The sequence below is a fragment of the Typopeltis vanoorti genome, chromosome 4, assembly GCF_054136105.1.
Source record: "Typopeltis vanoorti isolate ZY-2024b chromosome 4, IOZ_Tvanoo_1.0, whole genome shotgun sequence".
Taxonomy (NCBI): domain Eukaryota; kingdom Metazoa; phylum Arthropoda; class Arachnida; order Uropygi; family Thelyphonidae; genus Typopeltis; species Typopeltis vanoorti.
The window spans coordinates 15,975,493-15,999,565 of record NC_143552.1 but is presented as its reverse complement, the minus strand read 5'-3'; the positions used below and the strand labels follow the sequence as shown (position 1 = coordinate 15,999,565).

The window sequence follows — 24,073 nt, the reverse complement described above, 5'->3', positions numbered from 1 at the left end:
TTGTGAGCTCTTCGTCTGTAAATGAATTCAAGAAGAGATATGACAGATATTGTTTTGCTAGTTTGGGTCTCCCGCGATGAGTCTACTGACTCCATGGAGATACCCGTAATAATAATAATAATAATGTTTAATCATGATAGATCAGAGATGAAAGGAGAATTTGCACATGATCTGACTGGCCTTCAGCACTATCTAGGAACCTGTCAGCCTGAAAGTGAGAAATGGATTACTGTAGAAACCAAGAAAGTTAAAAATAATAGATATAAACAGGGTATTAAAATTTGTACATGGAATGTGAGAGAATTCACCCAACCTTGAAATGTAGCAAATGTATGTAGAGCAATGAAACTATCAGATATTAAAAAACTTGGGTTTTCAGAGACATTCTGAAAGGTGATATGAAATTTTTTAACTGCTCTTCAAAATGAAAAGGAATATGAAGTTATGGGAAGTGGAGGAAGTGTCTAGAAAAGGAGTTATATTCATTATAGAAAAAGAATTATCATATTCAGTTATTAATATTAATAGAAAATCTGAAAGAATAATATTCATTTTCATAGAAACAAAACCAAAGCTACTGATGATTTTACAGATTTATACATCAACCACAGCTAAAGATTATGAGGAAATTGAAGAATTTTTTTCATAAAATAGAGGAAGCTATCTGGGATATTAGAAAAGTGAAAGATAATCATTATGGAAGACTGGAGTGCCAAAATTGAAAAGAAAAGAATGTGTTCTGTTGTAGGCCTATATGGATATGGCATAAGAAATGATAGAGGTGATAGATGTACTCAGTTTTGTTTTAAACATAAATTGATAATCACAAACGTCTTCTATGAACAAAAAGAAAAAAAGTACATTACATACACTAAACAAATTGATTTTTATAATGATCAATCAGAGATATAGAAACAGAATAAGAAAAGCATAAGTTATTCCAATTTCTGACTGTGGATCAGACCACAGGCTTGTGATAACTACAAACAATAAATATACTTTTAAAAAAGAAAACTAAAAGATTTAAATCATTCAAGTGGAATACAGCTATATTAATTAATGGTAACACCAAGACTTTATTTCAAAATGAGACAGCATAGTATATTGAAAAAGAAAGAAGACCCCCAACAAATGGTTCAGCATAAAAGAAGCAGTATTAACTGTAACAGAAAAGTGTACCAGAAAAAGAGTAAATTGAAAAAAAACCATGGATGACAGAAAATATACTAATATATTAATGGATAAAAGTAGAACCTGTGAAAGTAACCTGAATAGAAATGAAGAATATAAAAGATTAGATAGACAAAAAAAATAAATGCAGAGGGAAAAACATAGATAGATCAGTAATAGTTGCTCACAAGTAGAGAAATTAGATAAAGAAAATAAAATTGTAGAGTTAGTCAAAAAATAAAATATCTTAATAACCAAAAGAAAATAACAAACAACAGATAAAATATAAGAAGAACAATGTTATTATAAATTCAGAAGAGAAGATACAAAAAGAGGGAAAGATTATCTAACAGAACTGTATAATGACCATAGACCAGGCAAATCTGTGATCAGAGTTAATTCAAATAATTCAGATGTTATTATTATTATTAACATCTGTGGAGTCAAAAGGATTCATGCAGAAGGTCCATATTCTCTCATCCAGAAAGATCATTGAAAGGTGCCTTAAAACCATTCACAAATTCTGCACTCTCTGCACTTTCAGACAATGCATTCCACTAACCAATCGCTCTCCATACAAAGAACCTGCTTCTCACTCCCATGCTCACACCCTCGTTATTATTATTATTATTTTATGGCATCTCGATGGAGTCCAGAAACTCATCATGGTTTCCTTGAATCCATTCACTATCAGGATACTCACAACCAATTCTGGCAATCCATTCCACTCACTCACCACTTTTCATGCAAAAAATCCAGTCCACACATCTCTACCAACCAAACTCTTAAACAACTTCCATGGATGGCCCCTAGTTCTCTGACTACCTGTCATTGTTGTTGGTTTATACTCATGCATAGACTCACACTTCTCCATGTAGGCATTTGTAATCGAAACCGTACAGAATAGGTTGGTTAATCCTTATTCCCTATTTGTCACATATTGAAAAATTTCATTTGCATCAATTTTATAAAATCCCTTTAATATTTATTTATTATTTTATTATTATTATGTGACACCTCCAAGGAGTTCAAAGACTCATCGAGGGAGAGTGTGGCAAACGAACGATGCTGTTCCCCTTCCAACTACTAACCACGCTCAACTTGCTTAACTTTTTGCGAGCCATTAGTAGCAGAGGCTCTACCAATCGACCAATCTGTAATATCTTGAAAGTTTCTACCATGCCTGTCAACTAAACTTTGAAACCCACAAACCTTCAACCCATCCTCATAGGGATGGGTTGAAGGTTTGTGGGTTTCACAAACAGGTCTGTGAAGGTTTCACAGACCTGTCACCATCTTGTCACTCATCTCTGAATTCTCTCTACCACCTTCTGGTCCCCAGGTGACCAAATCTGTGCACAGTAGTCAAGATGTAGCCAAAACACAATAACAAGATAGAGAAGTTATTATCCCTTATAAAGAAGGATAATAACTTCTCTATCTTGTTATTGTGTTTTTCAACAGCCAAGTAGTCCTTAGAGATATTTTACCAACTTTTGCAATATGCCCTCTGAACTTCAACTCTGTCCACAATTATCTCAAGTCTCTAGCAGCATCAATTTCCTGCAATCCAATACCATCAATATGTGACACCATATGCAACCTTTTCAACCCGAAGTGCATAACCTTACATTTTGCCACATTAAATTGATGATCATTATCCTCTGCCCACAGTGCCAATTTATTTAAATCATCTTGCAGGATATCTAAATCACCTTTATCAACTATTGCTCTCCCCAGTTTTACATCCCCCCCATCCATGCTATTAGCATCATATCCATTCCCATTTGCTCAGCTACTGTAATAATTTTCCATGTGTTATTCTATCAAATGCCTTGGCAAAGTCAAGCAATATCATACTGTAGCCATTACTTTTATCCCATTCAGCTGTCGCTTTATTATAAAATGTGAATAAGTTAAGACAGGAAGTTAAGTAAGTTAAGACTTACCCTTTACAAAACCATGCTGCCCACTAAAGAGTATTGCATCCCTATCTACCCACTGTTGTATTTTACCTTTCAGCAACTTTTCCAATACTTGAACAACCACTCATGATATATTAATTGGTCTGTAGTTTGCTACCTCTATGTTGGAGCAACCTTTATGCAATGGTATTATCTTATCCTCTTTCCACTCCCATGGAACTCTGCCAGAGATGAGACTTAGATTGAACAATTTCATCAGGGGCAATGCCAATTCTTTTGCTCACTTATGCAATACACAGGCTGATATTCATATTTTTCCAGTCTCACTGCTTCATCTTACATTCTTATTTTTTGATATGCTAAACACCTGTTCATCTACCTCAATTTTGATATGTCTCTCTGTAACATCAGTAATTGTAAAATCTCCACTTGGATGATATATTGTACAAAATGATCACTCAGCAACTCAACTATTTTTATTTTGGGCTCAGTCACCTTCCTACCATGGGTACTGTTTAAAATCATCCTACCATGGTCATTTTTTCTCTTACTTACTACATAACGAAAAAAACTCTTTTGGGTTTACTTTGGCCTGTTTAGCTAATTCTTTCTCATAGTCTGATTTGGCATTTCTTGTCATACTAGTCACCTTCTTGCTTCCACTTTGTACTTCTCATAAGTATGCTGATCAATTTTTTCTTTATATTTCGCCCACCATATTTTTGCAACTCTTGTTTTATATCTCTACTCGTCCATTTAATTTCAACTTGATTTATCCTCTTGATCTTGGATTTGTGGTCTGATACTGCTACTCTCAAGCAGTCTCTGAGTACTTGACATGCACTACTGACATTCTTTCCTTGTAGCTTCTTAAGCCTTGGCTCTGTTCCAAGATGACTCCTGAGTCTCTCATAAACCCCTATTATTATAACATATTAACATATAACATATAATTCTACATCTTTGGCAACTTCCCAGAAAAAGACCAAATGGTTACTAGCCCAAACTGGAGGAAGAATGTATGAATATATCCATAATCAAGGTAGACATATTTTCTGATGCTATTATCAGATCCAACACTCTCAAACCCCTTGTTCCCTCTATAATATGTTGTTTCATGTAATTATTCCTTAGCAACTGTATAAATTCCACTTCCATCTTGCCATGTCCCCTTTCCTCCCTCCTATCAATGTCCCCATAGTTAAAGCCTCCCATCATAATTGTTTAGCCTCCACTCATTGTGCTAATCTGCCGATAGATGGCATCTGTATCTTCTTGTGGACTTCCTGGTCTAACAACCATATTTTGGAGACCTAACAACATATTTTGTCCTATTTTCCTCTTATCTGACACTAGACAGCCTCAAACGAACCATCTACCTGAGACCTAAAAATCCTCTAATTTTGTTGGTTGTAATTCTCTGGCTATCATCAGCAATACCTCACATCCTGTCCTGTTCTCTCTATTCTCCTTGAAAATACAATACCCTTTACATTCTGTCCATGCAGCTATATCATTTTCAGTCAACCAGGTCTCACTGCCTATAATTTTTGGCTAAGTCGAGCTGACCAATGCCAAAATCTCCACATCCTCATTTCTGATACTTCTTGCATTTGTGTACATGCATTTCAACATCCTTTGTACCCTTCTGTAATATCATTACCAATCCATTCAAATCAGAAATCTGTGAATCCCATTCAGCATTGCATAATCATTAATGTATACACATGCTCATTTATCATATGGGTGTCCAGACATGTGCTTGATTTCGTCCTCCCCGATATCTTTAGTTTCTTTGGTTTTGCACTACCACACTCTCACTAAACAACACTTTCTCCACACATCAAACAACAAAATCATTAAAATGCAGTCAGTCCGCCATATATATCTCCTTTCGTCCATCAAACTCGCCCCATACATAAAAAAAACTGCACACCATTCCTGATGCACAATGTTCTCATTGACAATCATTGCCATTCTTCTCAGTTCTGTCCTATCATACCAAGGCAGCAGACTCACAATCTTTACTTTCTTACTCTTCATTTTTGTTCTTCTAACAATTTTTTCATATCTTCTCTCATTGCATATTTCTCATCTTTCAAATAATTTGTGCCTACCAAAACAATTAACCCATATGCTTCTTTCTTTTGCATGCTTACTAACATCATTTATCTTTGCACATGGAAAACATGCTTTCATCACTTTCTTATTAAGTATACCTCTTATCATTGAATTGCTATATGATACTATCTCTTTTTTCTCAGTTTCTTGCACTTTTATGCTTTTCACATTTACTCTTTCTTTTATTCTCCATTGTTCTGTACCACACATCAACTGTTACTCGAGTCACACGAGGTCTCACCATCTGCATTATTACTTTCAACCACTTCCTTTGAACTAACATTCGCACTTCGTGCACTATCATTCAAAGCTTCTGCTAACACTGTACATCTACAATCCCACCTTATATTAATAATACCAGTCTCTACATTCTTTTGCTCCCATTATAGAAAATTATATAAAATGTTCAAATATATAATTACACTAAGCAAATTCATGCTATGAATTGTTAAAATAAGCTTTCCCCAATACTATATTACTTCATTCCATATTCCTTATTAGAATACTATATTGCTTATTTTTCTTCTGTCAATACCATATTACTTCTTTAAACTATATTACAATTGCATATCCAGGGATTGTCTCTTGTTCTATCCTTGTCTCCCTCTACTCTATGAAAAATCTCTTTCACATTAATCTGATAACAACCCCTCATTATATCTCAATCATATCTCCTCTCCTTCTATTCACAAGGCTCTGCAAGTTGCATTCTCTCAGTCTGTCCTTGTATCTGACATTACCATAACCGCTTTGCTTCTTCATCAGTGTCCTCCTCCTCCTTACTGTAATCTGTTGGAATGTTCTAACAATTTTTACAATGTGGACTATAAAGGAAACTTCCTCTCTGTTCACCATTACTCCCAGATCTCTCATTTCCCTTTAAAATTCCCCATTAAATTGTATACCCTTCATCCCAACCTTACCTACCAAATTTCAAGAACTTGCACTTTGCAACGTTAAACTGATATCTCCACTCACTTGCCCAGGCTTAATCCTGCAAGGCCACATCTGCTCTTCTTTTCAAACTTCTTCCCAACTTTACATCATTGTCAAAGAGCTTCATATCTCCAGTTAAGCCAGTCCCAATCCCATTAATGTGTACAAGATAAACAGTTATGGTCCCAAAACAGATCCCAGTGGCAATACACTAGTAGCTTCCTCGCTGGCCTGGTTGGGTGAGTAGTTAGCATATCTGCTCTCAGCCAAGAGGTTGTTGGTTCAAATCCTGCCCAGGGAATGGATGTTTGTGATTGTTTTACTAACTGTTTATCATAGGTACTGCTGTAACCTGTATTGTGATGCAGTATGACCTTTGATGTCTTTGTGCCATAAAAATCAAATCAAAATCCCAAAAACGAAAAAAAATCTTTTGGGAGACTACTCGCCTATATCTAATATACTGATATCTATCTGACAGCCAATTAGTTATCTAACTCACTGAGTAGTTTGTTATCTAATATGTTTCAATTTACTCACCAACTTGTGGCAGTCTATCAATAGCCTTTGAAAAATCCAACTATTGCATTCACTAAATGCGTATCTTTTATTCAGTGAATTTGTCACCTTGTAAGCAGATTTCTAAATCATGACCTCCACATAACAAAACTATGCTGACCATCATAAATAATACTGCTATTATTAACCTATTTCTGAATCCTAGTCCTCAACAAGTTCTCTAACATCTTAACAACAACTCCAGACTCACAACTCACAAATCTACTTGTAATTTGTAGCTTTAGTCTTGTCTCCTCTATGTGAAGTGGAATGATTTTTCCCACTTTTCATTCCTTTGGGACTTGCCTTGCTGCAAGATCCACATTAAACAGGTGAAATTAATTCCTTTGTTGGAGCATTGCTTTAAGACATGTGATGATATACTTTCAAAGCCTCCTGCCTCAGTAGCATCAAGTTTACTTAATTCCTCATATACTTCCTGCTCATTCACCATCAACCCCTCCTTTGCTATATTCTCTACACTCAAGCTTCTCATGATGTTGCCTTCAAAAGGATGAAATATGCTGATAAACTGCTCATTGAATACATCAACTATATACTCTTTATCAGTTACCAATCTGCCAGTATCGTCCACTAGCGTCATTCTTCCATAGTCATTTTTTCTTCTACTTGCCACACATTGAAAGAGCTCACTAGGATTTTTCTTAGCTCAATTGGCTAATTTCTTCTCATGATGCACTTTTGCTGTCTTTACCAACCAAGTCAAATGTAACTGATTATTACAAACATTCATCTGTGTTGCCTCCATAGTGCCTTCTTCCAGATTTTATGCTTAATCTCTTCATTTATCAAATTTACTCCTACCTTATTTATCCTTTTCACCTCTGGAATACACTCAGACTTTGCAGCTCTTCAATAGCGCTGATCAGTGCCCAAGCAGTATCCGTCTCCTTTCCACTTAACTTCTCTTTCCATGCTATAGCTCCCAGTTATCTCCTAAGCCTTTTATAATCACCAGCCTTGTGGTTCCACATATCTCTCTTCTTCATAGAAGTTCTGATATGACTGGCTATGACTCAGGCAATCACTTCCTTGTCACTCTCATCAACCGAGAGATGATCACACACTCCATTCACAATAACATTCTCTGATGATATAACCAGATCTAAAACTCTTAACTCTTGTGTGCCCTCCACTACATATTGCTTAAGATTGTTGTCCCTTAAAAATTCTAGAAATTCATTCTCCTTAATCCCTAATGCTATCTTCATTCCAATCAATACTGCCCTAACTGAAATCACCCATAATGATCATCCTTTGCTTGCTTAGTAAGCCAAGCCTTTGCTTACTAAGCATAGACTTGGCTTAGTACATGTCTTTGTCTCTACCCTTCACATTCCCTGGCCTGTTGCAACACCCAACTAAATATCTCATTCTATCAACTTTCAAAATACTGTCACTTTTTTTCCCTTGTATCTCAACCTTGTGTGTACACAATTCCCCAGCAGTCATCATTATTATTATTATTACATGACACTTCCAGGGAGTCCAAAGGCTCATTGAGGGAGGACACCTACACCAGCAATGACACAGTGACTCCTCCCTCCCTTTTTGCCCTTCATCTATACAAAAAAAAAAAACATCATATTCTTCCATTTCTATTCCCATCATGATATCATTCTCATCCAACCATGTTATAATTATTCCAACTATTATAGGAGAAATTAACTCATCAATGTGACAGTGTCATCTCTGTTATTTCTGATACTCCTGGCATTCATAAATAAGTATAACAATTCAATTATTAGTCTATAATCAGTTCTACCCATGCTGGCCCTCATCTGTGACTTTTATACCCTTGTTCCTGCCTGCTCATCCTTTGTTCCATAATCCCTTCGCCTCCCAAAGACCTAACTATCCTCCATGTATTCCAGGCCATTCCATTCCGATGCTGACCATCCTCATATATACATTCATTACTGCTTTCAGAATCCACTCTCCTTACACTGTCTCCCTGGCCCACCCTGCTTCCCTGTTCAACTTGCATTCCGGTTCTCACATGCTCATCTGCATTCACAATCACATCAGTCTCCCAAGTCCATTCTGCTGCTCATTTATGTTGTTTCTGACCTCTACCGATGCCGTTCTTGCATCACTCATTATACTTCCTCCCGGCAGCAGCAGCCTTTTTAGATGACTCTCTCCAAAACCTTTCAGATGCAGTCCATCACTCTTAAACAGTTCAATTCAATACTCATATTCATCCCACACATTCACAAACTGCACTCCTTTCTCTTCACATGTTTCTGCTAACATCCCATTCAAGATCTTTACTTTCTACAGCAACTCATCACTCAATAATCTCCTCATATTCTCTCTCTCTCTATACCTAACCAAAATCATTTGTTCCAACCATAATAACCACTAATTCTCTCACATGCTCACTTTTTATATTCAGCACCTCAATCACCCTGTTCATTCTTCCAGGAGGAAAACAGATGCACCCTCTCATCCACCATGCCGCATATTATAGAATCTCCATATATTACTACTCTTGAGTTTCCCACTTATTTTTCTCCACAGTCTTTCATTTTATCCTTTCACAATCTTCCATCATACATCTAATTTCTCATTCATGTCATTCTTGCATTTCATCTGGCATCACATCTTGCCTTTCAATTCTTACATTCCGTCAATATTTCCTGCTATTTCTCCATTAGTTAGTCTTTCTTCCATTCTTGGTCATGTGAGCTCTTGCTTCATCAGTCAGACTCACATTCACTTCCACATTTATGCTCGCTTTTCCTTTTTCAGTAATTTCTGTATTCACTATCACATTCTCTGCACTCATATTCTCACTCTCATTCTTCTGGCTATCATTCTGTCTTACACCCATCACTGCCTTTTACCTTTTGCTTGGTATTCTTCACTTCCTGTTTACAATTTTCATTGAAATCACTGTAGTCCATGTATTACACTTTCTGCAGACCCTCATTCTCCCACTTCTGTTGTTTATTCTCTCAACAAACACATCTGCCACATTCTCCTATGCATATATACTACACTCTCAATAACAAATTATCTTAGTAAAGTCTACTCTGCTAAATACACTCAACTGTTGTGCCATGCTCTTACTACCTTTTGTTAACTATTATTTACAAAATTCACTACAAATCCTACTAGCAATCTTGATAATTAATATACATTCACTTTCAGTATCACAAATTAAATCAGTTTTTTGGTGAAATGCTTACAGTTCTTCGAAAATATTCTAAAAAAATAAAACTTATCTTTGTTTCAGTATTCTACTGACTGCCATTGTTCTGGCAACACCAAATACCATATTTTTTGCCTTATAAGACACACCATTGTATTGGACACATCACACTTTTCATGTCACATTTTTTGGGTGAAAAAAATCTTCGCAGTATAAGATTTTCATGTAAATATTATTTTTTTTAATTTTAAATTGTAATACATGTATTATCTGTTTATTAGATAAAAGAACAAATATTCTTAAAAAGTCATCAAATCATTAAAAATCTAAGACATAATATGCACGTATGCATAAATCATTTCTCTTCATAAATCTAAAGCACCATGATGGCAACTATGTAAAATTGATGCTATTTCTTTCTGTTGCCAATAATTTTGCTCATTGAATAATCATTTTTGTAGATATGCAGCAACCCGATCTTCTTTGATCTATTATCCAAGTGTTTAATTCGTTTTCAGTTTCTGGCTATTTTGCCAGTTTTCTGCAGAGATTGTGTTTTTTAGAATTTGCTTCTATTAATTGCTGGTCTTGTTTCCTCCAAGTTTCAGTAGGTGGAGGCCCAAAGTGCTGCTATGCTACCCTATTGCCATTTATTTTTGTGTACTCAATCACACTATGCTTAAACACAATCATATAGCTATGTCTGTGCATTGTAGAATCCATGGGTTATTTAAAAAAAATTAAATATAATAATAATGTATTGATTACTAGTTTAAATGTGTGACCATTAACAACGGTGCAACTATTCAAACTGATCACACATTACTGACAAGCCATGATGCACTGTAACTGTGCATGCATTAAAAAAAAAAAACACATCGGTGTATAAGACACACCAGTTTATAAGACACATTTGGCTTATAGGATGCATCCTAATTTTCAGATAAATTTGAGGTACTAAAAAGCATGTCTTATAAGGCCAAAAATTATGGTATATTTAAAGAAAAAATAGTAAATGCAGTAAAATAACTATCTGATGGTAAAAATGAGATGTGATGGAATATCAACTGAGTTAATAAAAGAGATTGGGGAAAAAAAGGAACAGTTTATTTAATAGAAATTATACAGAATGTGTAGTTGGTTGACATGAGCTGTTAAAAAAAAAAAAGTATCAGTAGTAAGGGTTTATCATGTTTATTTCATTACCAATACTGTTTTTTTTTTTTTAGATTGTGCTATTGAAATTGACAGTTTTTACATAATTGGTATGGTCTTTTGTTACGATATTATTGTCTCTATATTGTATCCATTTCTGTCATATTTAACATGCCGACCACCACATCTAATACATTGTCACCCAACCCATCACCATTTAAAGACTATTATTATTATTATTATTTAGGCTTCCAAGGAGTCAAAAGACTCATCGCAGGAGGTCCTTCCTAGGAAACACAAAATGTGTCCACTCCTTAAACTCATTGACCATTCTCGCTCTAACGACTTTATCAGGCAATGCATTCCACGGTTCAACCACCCTCCATGCAAAGAAACCACTCCTCACCCTCTTGCTCTCAGTTTCCATTTGTAACTTCCAGGGATGGCCCCCTTGTCATCACTCCTTCCCGCTGTTCAACCAAGTGACAGAACTTCCCATTGTCAATCCTGTAACTGCCTTTCAACAGTTTAAAAGTCTCAATCATATCACCTCTCCCTCTTCTATCCACCAAACTCTGCAGTCCACATTCCCTCAGCCGATCCTCATAACTAACATTGTATATTCCTGAAACTGTCTTTGTTATCTGCTTCTGTACCCTTTCCACAGTTAATTTATCCCCTTCAAATCCTGGGGACCAAATCTGAAAACAATAGTCTAAGTGTGGTCTGATCAGAGTTTTATACAACGGAATTATAACTGTTTTATCTCTGCAGGTCAGTGTCCTTTGTGTTACCTTCACCACCTTTGCAATATGTTCCTTAAATTTCAGGTATCTATCAATCATCAACTCCATATTTCTTGTTTCCCCTACTTCCTCCAGTATATCTCCTCCCATAGAGTATGCAGCATCCCATCGATGTGTCCCAAAGCTCAAGACCTTACATTTTGCTGCATTAAACTGAAACCTCCATCTGTCTAGCTTATTCAAATCCTCTTGCAGGGCTACCACATCTGCACTATTACTAATAACCCTTCCCAGCTTCACAGTCATCCATAAACAACTGAATATCCCACTGCAATCCATTGACAATATAGGTCCCAGTACCGAGCCCTGTAGGCCCCCACGTAACCCTCTGCCTCCTTGAAACTGCTCCACCATACACAACTCTCTGATACCTATCGGACAGCCAATCCTGAATCCAGTTGACCAACCTGACATCCAAACCCATGTGCTGCAACTTAAATATCAGCTTATCATGTGGCACCCTGTCAAATGCCTTCGCCAAATCCAAGAAAATGGCAGTATATACCTTTCCTTCCTCTATTGCTCTTGTAACTTTATTCATAGCATAGTAGAGGATTTTGTAGCTTGCTATACACGTGATATGTGTGTTGCAGGTGAGGAGTAGGAATATGTGTATGTGCGTGAAATGTAGACAGTGGGTTCACTCTGAGATAAGCATCATGTATTGTTTAAGGAAATTAACAATGTAGACTTGATAATAACTAAAAATATTTAAGTATTGCTTCCTACACTTTGCCGAAGTTAAATGAGCAACTTCAGGAATTAATGCACTGGTATTAAACACATGCACACAGTCACACTTCAGTAACAAAGATGGAACAGGAGAGTCACATGAAGACCTAAAGTCCTATAAATACACCACCTATTGGCTTTGGTTGGATGTTCTTGACTGTTGGGCTGACTGTCTGCCAATGAGGGTTTCCCATATGAGAAACAGTTTGATACAATCATATTTGTTTAGGTTGGGATATTTGGTAAGGGCTACAGCATCAACATCAACAACAATCATGGGTCCAATGCCCATAGGTGTCTGCTTCCATCTTGATATGATTCTTCCATTGCATTCTGTTTTGTGCAAGATGACTCAATTTGTGTAGAGTTTCGCACCATTTGATGATGTCATTGCCCCATTCTCTGTTTAGTCTTCCTCTTTTGTTCTTTCTTTCAATCATTCCAAACAGCAACGTTTTTAATTTTCTCTCATCATTCATTCTACATATATGGCCAAATAGACGTAGTTTCCTTTTGATTATTTTCTGGATCAGGTTTTCTTTTGTTTGTATTCGTCTGTAGATTTCCTCATTGTTAACTTTCTGTGTCCAGCTTATTCTCAAGATCTCTCTATAGCACTTCCTCTCAAATGCCAATATCCTCCTTTCAGATTCTCTCAGAAGTACCCAGGCCTCACATCCATAGAGCATGCTGCTGAAGATACAGGTTTCTACAATGCACAGTTTAGTTTGCATCTTTATAGCTCGGCTCGTCCATATTTTGTCCATGGCTTTTAAAATAGTTGTTGCTCTGGCTATTCTAATTTTTATCTCTTTTTTGGGATGAAGTCATGCGTCATGTGGCATCCAAGATATGTGAAGTGTTCCACATTTTCCAGTTGAAATCTGTCTATTGTAGCTCTGTTCAGTAACTCCTATTGTCCGAATATCATTGTTTTAGTTTTTTCAAATTGACATTTAGTCCATATCGTTTTCCTTCTGTGTATAGTGTTTGCAGTGTCTGTTCCAGCCTTTCTGCATCTTCTTCAATCAGGACGATGTCATCTGCAAAGCAGAGGTAGTTTATTCTCATGTCATTTATTGAAATGCCTCCACCTTCTTCTTTAATCTTATCTAGTGTTCTTCCCAGATGTGTGATGAAGATGATTTGTGATATTGGGTCCCCTTGTCTTCTGTCTTGACTAGTGGCAAACCAATCTCTAGTCTCATCTGCTATTCTGATTTTTGCTTGTGCTTGGCTGGTTATATCTTTCAGCAGGCGGATCAATTTATTGTCCACACCATAGGATTCCAAGACAGCCCATGTTATATTTTGGTCAATATTATCAAATGCTTTTTGGAAGTCCACGAAACAGCAACATATCTTTTTGTTCTTTCTTCGAGCTTTCTCTGCTATTAGTCTTAGTGCGAGTATTTGTTGCACTGTACTTCGATCTTGTCGAAATCCAGCTTGCTCATCCAGAAGATGTGCCTCCATATGCCCCTTCAGGCGTTCTGTTAGTATTTTCATCAGAACTTTGCCAAGATGACTCATTAATGCAATAGTTCTGTAATTGGTGCATTCTAAAGCACTGCCTTTCTTATGAAGAACAACCAAGATCAATTTTTTCCACTCTTCGGGGGCATACCCTGATCTCCATATTTCATTACATAACATAGCATATGTATTTCTTTTGCAACTGATTCTCCCCCATATTTTAGCATCTCGCCTGTTATGTTGTCATTTCCAGGACTCTTGTTATTCTTGAGATGTTTTATAGCCTTATTCACCTCCTCTTCCAAGATGTCATTTTCAAAGATCTCTGCTGATTGAGAGATTGCTTTTAGTTCTTTGATTACTTCAAAGAACTAAAATTTAGTTCTTTGAAGATACTGCAATTTAGTTGCAGTATCATTTAGTTGATTTTTATATAGTTCACTGCAATATCTTGTCCATCTGTGTATGATTTCTGTCTTGTCCATCAATACGTTACCATTTTCATCTTTGATTGCTACTGATCTTGTTTGCCACTTCCTATTGACATTTCTTATAAGTTTGTATACCTCTCTAGTTTTGTGTTCTCCATAGTACTGTTCAATGTCTTTGCACTGGTCCTCCAACCATTTGGCTTTATCAGATCTTGCTGCTTCCCGTACTTCATTGCATTTTTGACAGTATAACTCATCTGCTGCCTCTGAATTATCTCTTTTAAGTTTCAGATCTCTTTTCTTTGTACCAATTTTAGGGTTTCCTGAGTTATCCATTTCTTGTTGATCTCTTTCAGTAATTACTTCCTCTACTGCTTTTTTTAGCATTGTAGTCAGTCGTTCTGCTCTTGTGTTTATATTGTATTTTTCACTTGGGTCTTAAGCTTAGTTTCCAATATGTTCTGATATGCTGTTCTTAGCCTGTCTTCATTTAGTTTTGAGATGTCTCTAGCTTTCTGTAACTTTTGGTAATGGCTACAGCAGATTTGAGGAAAAGCCTCTCAAATTTAAATTCGCTTCAGTGGAGTAAGGTGGCTTTTTTTTCAATGGATCCTGTGCCAGGTATCCAGGGTATTGTCTGCTAATCCTAAGTGGCTGTAGTGGTGGAATTGTATGTAATCCTGGTTCTCAGATATACAGATGTTGGCTGCCCTACCTGTTTGTCCATAATATGAAAGGTTGCAGCTGCAGGGTGCCTGCTACACTCCAGGTAAATTCAGATTTTGTAGTTGGTCTTTGGGGGAGTGGATAATGGTTGCTAGCTTTTTGTGTGGTTTATAAGTGGTCACAAGATTGTGCTTTTATAAGATCTTGGCCTCCTTTTCTGAGATGACAAATATAGGGGATGGTGATCAATTTGCTGCAATCTGTGTTTGAAAAGGGGAGAGGAGAAGTGTGGGTCGTGGTGTTGAAATTCTTTTTTATTTGGTGGGAGGTGTGGTCTGTGTTGAGTGCAATATTATCTGAGCAAATTAATTTTGTCCAGTGGACTAAGGGTTTTATAGTTTCAAATTGTTGGGAAGGGGGATGATGTTACTGTTGATAGATGTATTTACCTCTGTGTGTGTGTGTGTGTGTGTGTGGGTGTGTGTAAACTGTGAAGGTCGGAGATATGTTTGGTTGTCTTGTAACTAGGGTGTCTAGAAAGGACAGACTGTTGTTACTATTTCTGTTGTGAGTTGGATCCTTGGATGTTAGCTGTTCAAATGGAATTTAGCATAGATGTAAGGTGCCTCAGCCCCGTGGCCAAATTGTAACACATTATCCACATAGCATACTCAAATAGTAGGTTTAAGGGGTAGGAATTTATGGCATTCTTTTCAAATGTTTAGCTAGTTTGTAGGTGGGTGAGTCTATACTATCTACAATTGAGCATAAAGATACTTCCTCTTTAAGGATTTTTGGAATTCCATAAATATAGGGAGTGGAATTGTGGGATTTTAGTTGGTTGATCACATCTGCTAGCCAAGAAGTAACATTTTTAGCAGTCTGTGGATGGTTGTGATCTGTATGTAGGTGGGGTCATAATTTAGTAGGCAGTAGGTGGATTGGTCTTTAAGAAGTGTGGTCATTTTTTTTATTATAATCTGTATTAGTTTAAAATGACAGTAGCATTGCCCTTGTTTGCTTTCAGGATTATTATTTGTTTGTTATTTCTTAGATGTAGAAGGGCTATATATTCTCTGTTGGATAGGTTGCTTGCAGGAGGTTTTGCCTGTGATAGCATATTGGCTACATCAAGCCTCACTGGTGAGAAGTTTGTAGATTCCACACTCGATCTGATTAACGTAATCTTTGGTTGGTACATGATTCAATGTGGATAGATTAACCACGTTATTTTTTTGGATGGGCTTGGAGGCACTGGTAATTTTTTTTGTTAGAATTTTAAATCATGCTGGAGGGTTAATGGCATGTTAACAGAACTGAGAAAGGATTAAAACTATTTTAATTCTTCCAGTATTTCATCTCAGTCATAGAGACTTCTTCGGGGAGTACAAAGTAACACAAGTTACTTTTGTACTCCCTGTAGACAGCCACAGAGGGCACCCCACCTAGTTACACACAAAGGATACAAATCTAAATGAACCACATAGATGTAACTAGGTGCAGTCCTAACTAGGTGGGATATCCCCTCTAAGCATCTGTAGGAAGCCTAGGTTGTAAAATGGAATCTCAGAGGATTAATGTTTCCCAAATTTTGGGAAGTTTCTTGCATCTGCATTTATTTAAATTATGTTGATTTCTAAGGGCCCTTATTAAATATTAAGTATATTAAATTGAGTATTAAATATATTTTTAATTTTTGTGACTTCATAAACTAGCATAGAACCTCAGAACACCAGTGTAAAGTGAGTATAGTTCCAAAGTATGCTGTACATCCTCTGCTTGTTGAACTCTTGTTACATTAAAAACATCAATTTGGCAATTTTTAAAGATCTTTGCTAAGAAATAAATTCTTCATAAATTAATACATACATCCATATATGGATTTTCAATGAGTTCTTAGTAATGACATTAATAACAAATGATAATGATGGATATCCTAATAATTTATATAAGTTTCAGGTTTGTGGAAGGCTTTATAAATCTGTATATCTAAGACTATTTTAAGTCCTGGGCCTTTTGATCTTAAAACAGTACTGTTTAACCACTATTGTTTTAAGATCAAAAGGTCCAGGACTTAAAAAAAAGTCTTAGATATGCCTGAAGACCAAGAGTAATGCTTGTGTAGTTTTAGTTATATCTCAGGGTATTGTAAATATTAATGGTTAAGTGGATCATTCTGCAATGAATCTATTGAATCCATCCATTGGTGTCTCCCATTTATTCATCTCTCAAATAGCCAAACCATCAACCAGTGAACCATTCCATTCAGTGAATTCCTTGAATGGATAAGCATGTAAGGAAGAGTAATATGTTACAATGCTTGCTTAACTATACTTTCAGTTAATAGACTATCAGATTGGTTTCCCAATATGACCCTGACATACAGAAATAAAGAGGTTATGATGCCATTGCATGAGGCCTTGGTCAGGCCTCATGTCGATCACTGGGTTTTCATGATGACGAGAATATGTTGGAAAAGGTCTAAAGAAGATTCACAAAGGTTGTCATTGGCCTTTAGAATGTGAAGTATGAGGACAGCGAGAGAATGTAAATTTAAAGCCTTGCAAATAAGAGGAAAGGTGGGGGATATAATTGAGACATATAACTAGTCAATAGTTGTTATTAGGCTGATATGGAAGAGATTTTTCAGAGAATGAGAGAGGGGAGTAGAACAAGAGGCCATTGTTGGAAACTGTATAATAAGGGTGTGAGTGCGGGAGTGAGGAGCAGGTTCTTTGCATGGAGAGCGGTTGGTGAGTGGAATGCATTGCCTGAGTGTGTTGTGAATGTAGACACATTGAATCAGTTTCAAGCATGATTGGATGTGCATTGTGTGCAATGCACATCCAACCATTCTTTAAACCGATTAAATTAAATTCAACAAATTTAATAACAATAACTGGATAATTGAGAGATCACTGTAATAAACTGAATTTCCAATATTATTATTATTATATTTTAATGATAACTTCTTATCTTTTAGTTCATATGGTATTTAAAAGCTGAATATCTAAGACGTCTTTCTCAAAATTTGCCTCAGAATGTTTTGGACAAGTCATGGCCCCCTTCCCCTCGTGCTTGTCAAGAGGTAAGAGAGTTTGCTAATTTAACAGGTTGATTTAATGGGCTTTTTATGGGGAGTTATACAGTAAATTCTCTTGTAACAGGCACCCAATTATCCAGCAATACCAAAACAACAGCATTTTCGAAGGCCTAAATTTAAACCCAAAATTTAAGCCTATGAGATAAGAAAAATATGCAATGGGCTTGGGTTCTGGCAACACTGTTGTATGTATAGCTGAGCCACATGGGGCACACAACTCCTGAACACATGCTTCACACAATACTCCCAGCAACTCATTGGCTGAGAGAGATCACTTGGGTTGTTTTGTATGTTGTGCAGCCAGAACTCGCGCCAACAAGCTGCATTCATATGTGTACACTCCTAGTCCTAGCCCACATGGTGTTGCTATGGTTACTCCCACAAAACGTAAGAGAAATGTTCTCACATTTCTGGGAAAGGATAAAGATGATGATGAGGAGGAGGATGAAGATGAGGACAATGGCATGCAGACCAAAAAAGTTACATAGAAAGTTATATGAAGCTGACGAAGGATTGCAGACTTTCATATGATTTGCGAGCAATGTTCACTATGTTAGCACATGATGTTATGAAACCTCATTGTATACACAGTGAATTTTTAAAACTCTGGTGACAATCTTGTAAGCAGGCAGACATATGAAGTTATGTTATGTCGTCACACTAAGAAATTCACAACAACTTTCATGTGATAATGCTTACTGTAATTTTTAAATGCTGTTTAAATTTGATGTTGTGAAATATAAAATTATGTGTATGTGTTTTAAATTTAAAAAAAATCCACATGATTTTTGATGTTATTTATTTAATTATGGCCGGCGGATTGAAAAGCATAACTAACAAATTTTGCATGCTGCAATTTCTACAGATGGCATCACAAAACATGAACAGGTAGGTTCTCGAAATATATATTCAATTATCCAGCAAAATCTAGTATCCGGAATTGGCGAAATCCCATTGTTGCCGGTTAAGAGAGATTCTACTGTAATTGCTTAGATCCTGCCAAGCATCAAGGTTTTGATCTTTCTATTATTATCCATTCTGCAGATATGTCCAAAAAATTGTAGTTTCCTTTGAATTATTTTCTGCATTAGATTTTTCTTTGCAGTTTATTTTGCGATACAGTTCATTTGTTACCTTTTGCAACCATCTAATGCATTGAATCTTTCCATAACATGTTCTTTTGAAAGCCAACATTCAACTCACAGATTTGTTGATTATTATCCATGTCTCATAGCCATAGAGCACTTGGGAATATGCATGTCTCCAGCAGTCTCAGCTTTATGGGAAGGATCACTGATTTACTTTTCCATATCTTGTCCATTGCCTGTAGTTCACTTTAGCTTTTATTATCTGAGATCTTATCTCTTTTTTATAGTTAAAATCATGCATCATGTACTAGGTATGTGAAATTCTTAACCTCTTCCAGCTTTTTATCATTGACCTCTATTTGCTTTTCCATCTTCTTCTCTCCAAATGTCATTATTTTTGTTTTATTGACTTTCATTATCAATCCATATCTCTTTCTTTCTTCACTTAGCTTCAGCACTGTTCTTTCTAGTTCTTCTTCATCTTCTTTGGTAACGACTGTCATCTGCAAATCACAAATTGTTTATTTTCATATATTGAATTGAAATTTCCCTTATAGTATCCCTTTATTACATCCATTGTTTTTTTTTTCCCAAAAGCATGATAAAAGATGCTTTGAGATATCATATCTTCTTGTCTCGTGCCTCTTGCTATCTGGAAACATTGTCCTATTTCTCACAGTAGTCTCTGCATTGTTATTGATATTCTGCAAGAGACATATTACGTTTCTCTCCACTCCATAAGATTTGAATACAGATCATGTCACTTTTTGATTGTACTGTCAAATGTTTTCTGGAAATTAACAAAACACGTATAAACATTTTTATTTTTATGTGGAGTTTTTTCCACAATCAATCTTAACATTAATATTTGGTGCACAGTACACTTTCTCTTCTAAATCCTGTTTGCTCATCTTCCAGATTTTCTTCTATTAGTTTCCTTATTCTTTCTGTTAATATTTTTGCAGTCCATGTTGGAAGTTTTTTCACTTGGTTAGACTATAAATTGCATGTTTAGTTTAATCCTTTATCCAAGTGTAAGCAAACAAAATTTATGCCTGAAGTCTCTTCAGGACTGGGACAACTCGTGGCAAAGGTGGACTGACTTCACATCATTTTCCTTAGTATCCCATAATGCAAAGCACATCTCCTTGAGGACATGTATAATGCTATGCATTAAGGGAAGGGCCACTACCCAGACAGGTTTCGACCTTTATTGAGGTCTCGTCAGTGGGAGCCAGGCCCAGAAGAGGTGATACTAAGGTAGGAGCAATTGAGAGGTCATATTTACTTATACGAGTTGCCAAAAGATGTTCCACCTTATTATTAAATTACTCTGGATTTAGAGAAAGATGTTGGAAGTTTATTTTCCACTTGGTTAGACTATAATAAATTTAGTATCACCTCTTCTGGGTCTGCTCTCACTGACGAGACTTGAATAAAGGTCGATACCGGTCTGGGTAGTGGCCCTTCCTTTAATGCATAGCATTATACATGTCTGCAAGGAGATATGCTTTGCATTATGGGAGATACTGAGACAAGGAGTGATGAGAGCTTGGTCTACTTTACTATGAGTTGCCTCAGTCCTGAAGATACTTCAGGTGCAAACTTTGTTTGCATACACTTGAATAAAGGATTAAACTAAATTTATTATAGTCTAACCAAGTGGAAAATAAACTTCCAACGTACAGAACAGTGTTAGAAGAGAAACTAAAAAGTGTGGATTAGAACTGGTGGATTAGACAAGAAACATTGAAGTTAGTATAGGAGAAGAGAATGTTGAAGATAAGAAAGGATACATCAGAACAAATAGAAGAGCAATATAGAAGAAAGTGTAATAAGGTGAAAAAAGCAGTCAGAATGAATAAGATGAAATGGTTAGAAGCCCAATGCAATAATATAGAACAGCACTATGGTGAGCATAAAACTAGGGAGGTGTACAAAATGATTAGAACTATTAATAGAAGCTGGCAATCAAAATAGACCACAATTAAAGATGAAAAAGGCAAAGTATTGATGAATAAAGATAAAATTGTACAGCAGTGGACAAGATACTGTAGTGAGTTATATGAAGAAAAACTAGATTTAGATAGCATTGGGAAACTGATTGAAGAATTGAAGCAGATATCACCACCAGGTAATGAGTATAATATGGACATTTTAAGAGGAGAGGTAGAAATAAGATGGCTAAAACACAATAAGAGTCCTGGTAATGATAACATCACTGGAGAAATGATTAAATATTGTGACGAAAGTATGGTTACAGAAATGCACCCACTATGTAATATGGTATGGAAAGAAGGGAAAATGCCAGAGGAGTGAATGAAAGTGATATTAGTGACATTATACAAGAAAGGAAATAAGCTAGAATGTAAAAATCATAGAACAATTGCTTTGACAAGTCATCTTGGTAAGGTGATGATGATACTGACAGAAAGATTGAGAACACAATTGGAAGCATATCTTGCAGACAAGCAAGCAGAATTTAGGAAAGATAGAAGTACAATTCAACAGATTTTGACAATGCGGTTAATAGCAGAGAAAGCTAGGAGAAAAAACAAAAACATATATACTTGCTTTGTTGATTTTCAGAAGGCATTTGACAGTATCGAATAGACAGTATCTAATTGCTATATTAAAAGATATATATAAGAATGCAGTTGCAGCAGTTAGAATAGGTAATGATTTGGGGAAATGGTTTAGAAGAAGCAGAGGTACTAGACAGGGGGGATCCAATATCACCAAGTATTTTCATTGCACATTTAGAAAGAGCAATGGATAAAATGAAGGAAGATGCAAAAGGAATATCAGTACATGGGATGAGAATTAACAATCTGAGATTTGCAGATGACATTGTTATTATCGAAGAAGATGAAAGAGAACTACAAACAAACATTGAAATTGTTAAATGAGGAAGGAAAGAGATTTGGACTTGTTATGAACTTGGAAAAAACAAAGACAATGGTATTTGGCGAGAAGAACATGAAACAAAAGATACAAGAGATACAAAAGATGGAATTGATATAGAAAATGTAGAACAATTCACATATTTGGGAAGTAAAATGACACATGATTTGGACTGTAAAAAAGAAATAAAGATTAGGATTGCAAAGGGAAGAACAAATCTGAAGGCCATGGATAACATCTGGAAAAGTAAATTGATCAGCCTGTAAACAAAACTAAGAGTGCTGGAAATATACATCTTTTACGGTGTACTGTATGGATCTGAAACATGGGTGATAAAGAAGGAATCAAGAAAAATAATTTTGGCATTTGAAAGAACTTGTTACAGGAATATTCTAATAGGATGAGTACAGAAAATTACAAATGAAGAGCTCTATTGAAGATACAACCAAAGAAGAATCTAATGCAGAAGATTATACAACAGAAGCTGCAATTATTTGGAACACATCTGCAGAATGAGTGACGACTGGAAGATAAAGACATTCATGTTAGTATTATGGGTGGTGTAAACAGAAGAGTTAAAGGTAGACAATACAGAGCATGGATAGATGACATAAAGGACTGGTGTGGAATGGGTGTACAGAAACTGTGACACTGTGCACTGGACAAAGAAAGATGGAAGAAGATAGTGAAGGAGGCATCAGGCACCAACGGGCAGTGAGCCCATGGTTCGTGATGATGATATGTATCTTTCAAAGTGCAGTGATTTTTATTTTTCTATTGCAAAAAATACCAAATAATAATACAAATAAAAATATTTAGTACTTTATTTTTTCAGTGAGAGATCGTGTCAGAGTGAAATATTATTTACAACTGTTCTTTCTTTCTTCAATTTTTCAAAAGAAAGTGCACATCATAATTATTTCTGATATTCAGCCACTGAATATCGAAAATAATTATAAGGATAACTATAATTACTACTGTTTTAGCCACATTTTACACAGAGAGCTTAGCAAATACACGTTTCTTAACTGTTTATTTCAATTCATAATGCATGAATCTTGGAAATGAGTGGGGGGGGGGATGCAACTTAGCTGCAAATACTGTAGCTAACATACATTGTTATAAATGTCACTATTTGTTTTGTGTAAATAAAAACTGTACAAGTGTTGCAACTGTAATCATTCTGTGAAGTGATGTATAAATAGAATTATAAACAACAAATAATTCAAGAATAAATAAATAAATAAATTTTAATAAATTAATAATTGTTTCATGAAAGTAAATCTTCAATAAAGATTTTTGTGAATGAAAACCATAACAACACTGTACAATACCTAGATACTCTATGTATAACCTAATACCAACCATAACATCATATACTAGAGAAGAAATAGTCCAAAATGCATGCTATCACTGCTTCTCTTAGATGATATAAACATTCGGGCACCACCAAATAGTTACACTGCAGCAGTCATAAAGTGCAAAGTAGCAGGCCATTGCTTCACGGCCTGCATTGCCTAAACCTGCACATTAAGACAATATCCATGTAATGCTCCAAGTATGAAAAGCAACACAAAACAATAATAGATGAAGAAATAGTCACCCACGAAATAAGAAAAATCAACTGGAAACGTGGCATCACCAGATTCAACGATACCTTATACCACAACATTAAACTCTCACTGGATGAAATATATAAGAAAGCTGCAAAGAAAGTCAGAATTCATTCAAGAACAAGCAAAGATTCCTTAGATAACGCAAAACATAATCCTAGATATACACAGAAAGGACATCTTATGGAAACAATTAATTACATCCAAATAA

At 35.8% G+C, this 24,073-nt stretch overlaps 1 protein-coding gene across 5 annotated transcripts in view; it reads left to right on the top strand.

The window, feature by feature from the left end:
• Myo61F (unconventional myosin 61F) overlaps positions 1–24,073 on the top strand; it is a 744,085-nt gene that overhangs the window by 554,700 nt on the left and 165,312 nt on the right. For all 5 annotated transcript variants that reach the window (XM_090391651.1, XM_090391648.1, XM_090391650.1 and 2 more), the window contains exon 24: positions 18,138–18,242. In XM_090391651.1, the coding sequence (XP_090247777.1) occupies positions 18,138–18,242 (105 nt within the window). The remainder of the gene's footprint in view (positions 1–18,137; positions 18,243–24,073) is intronic.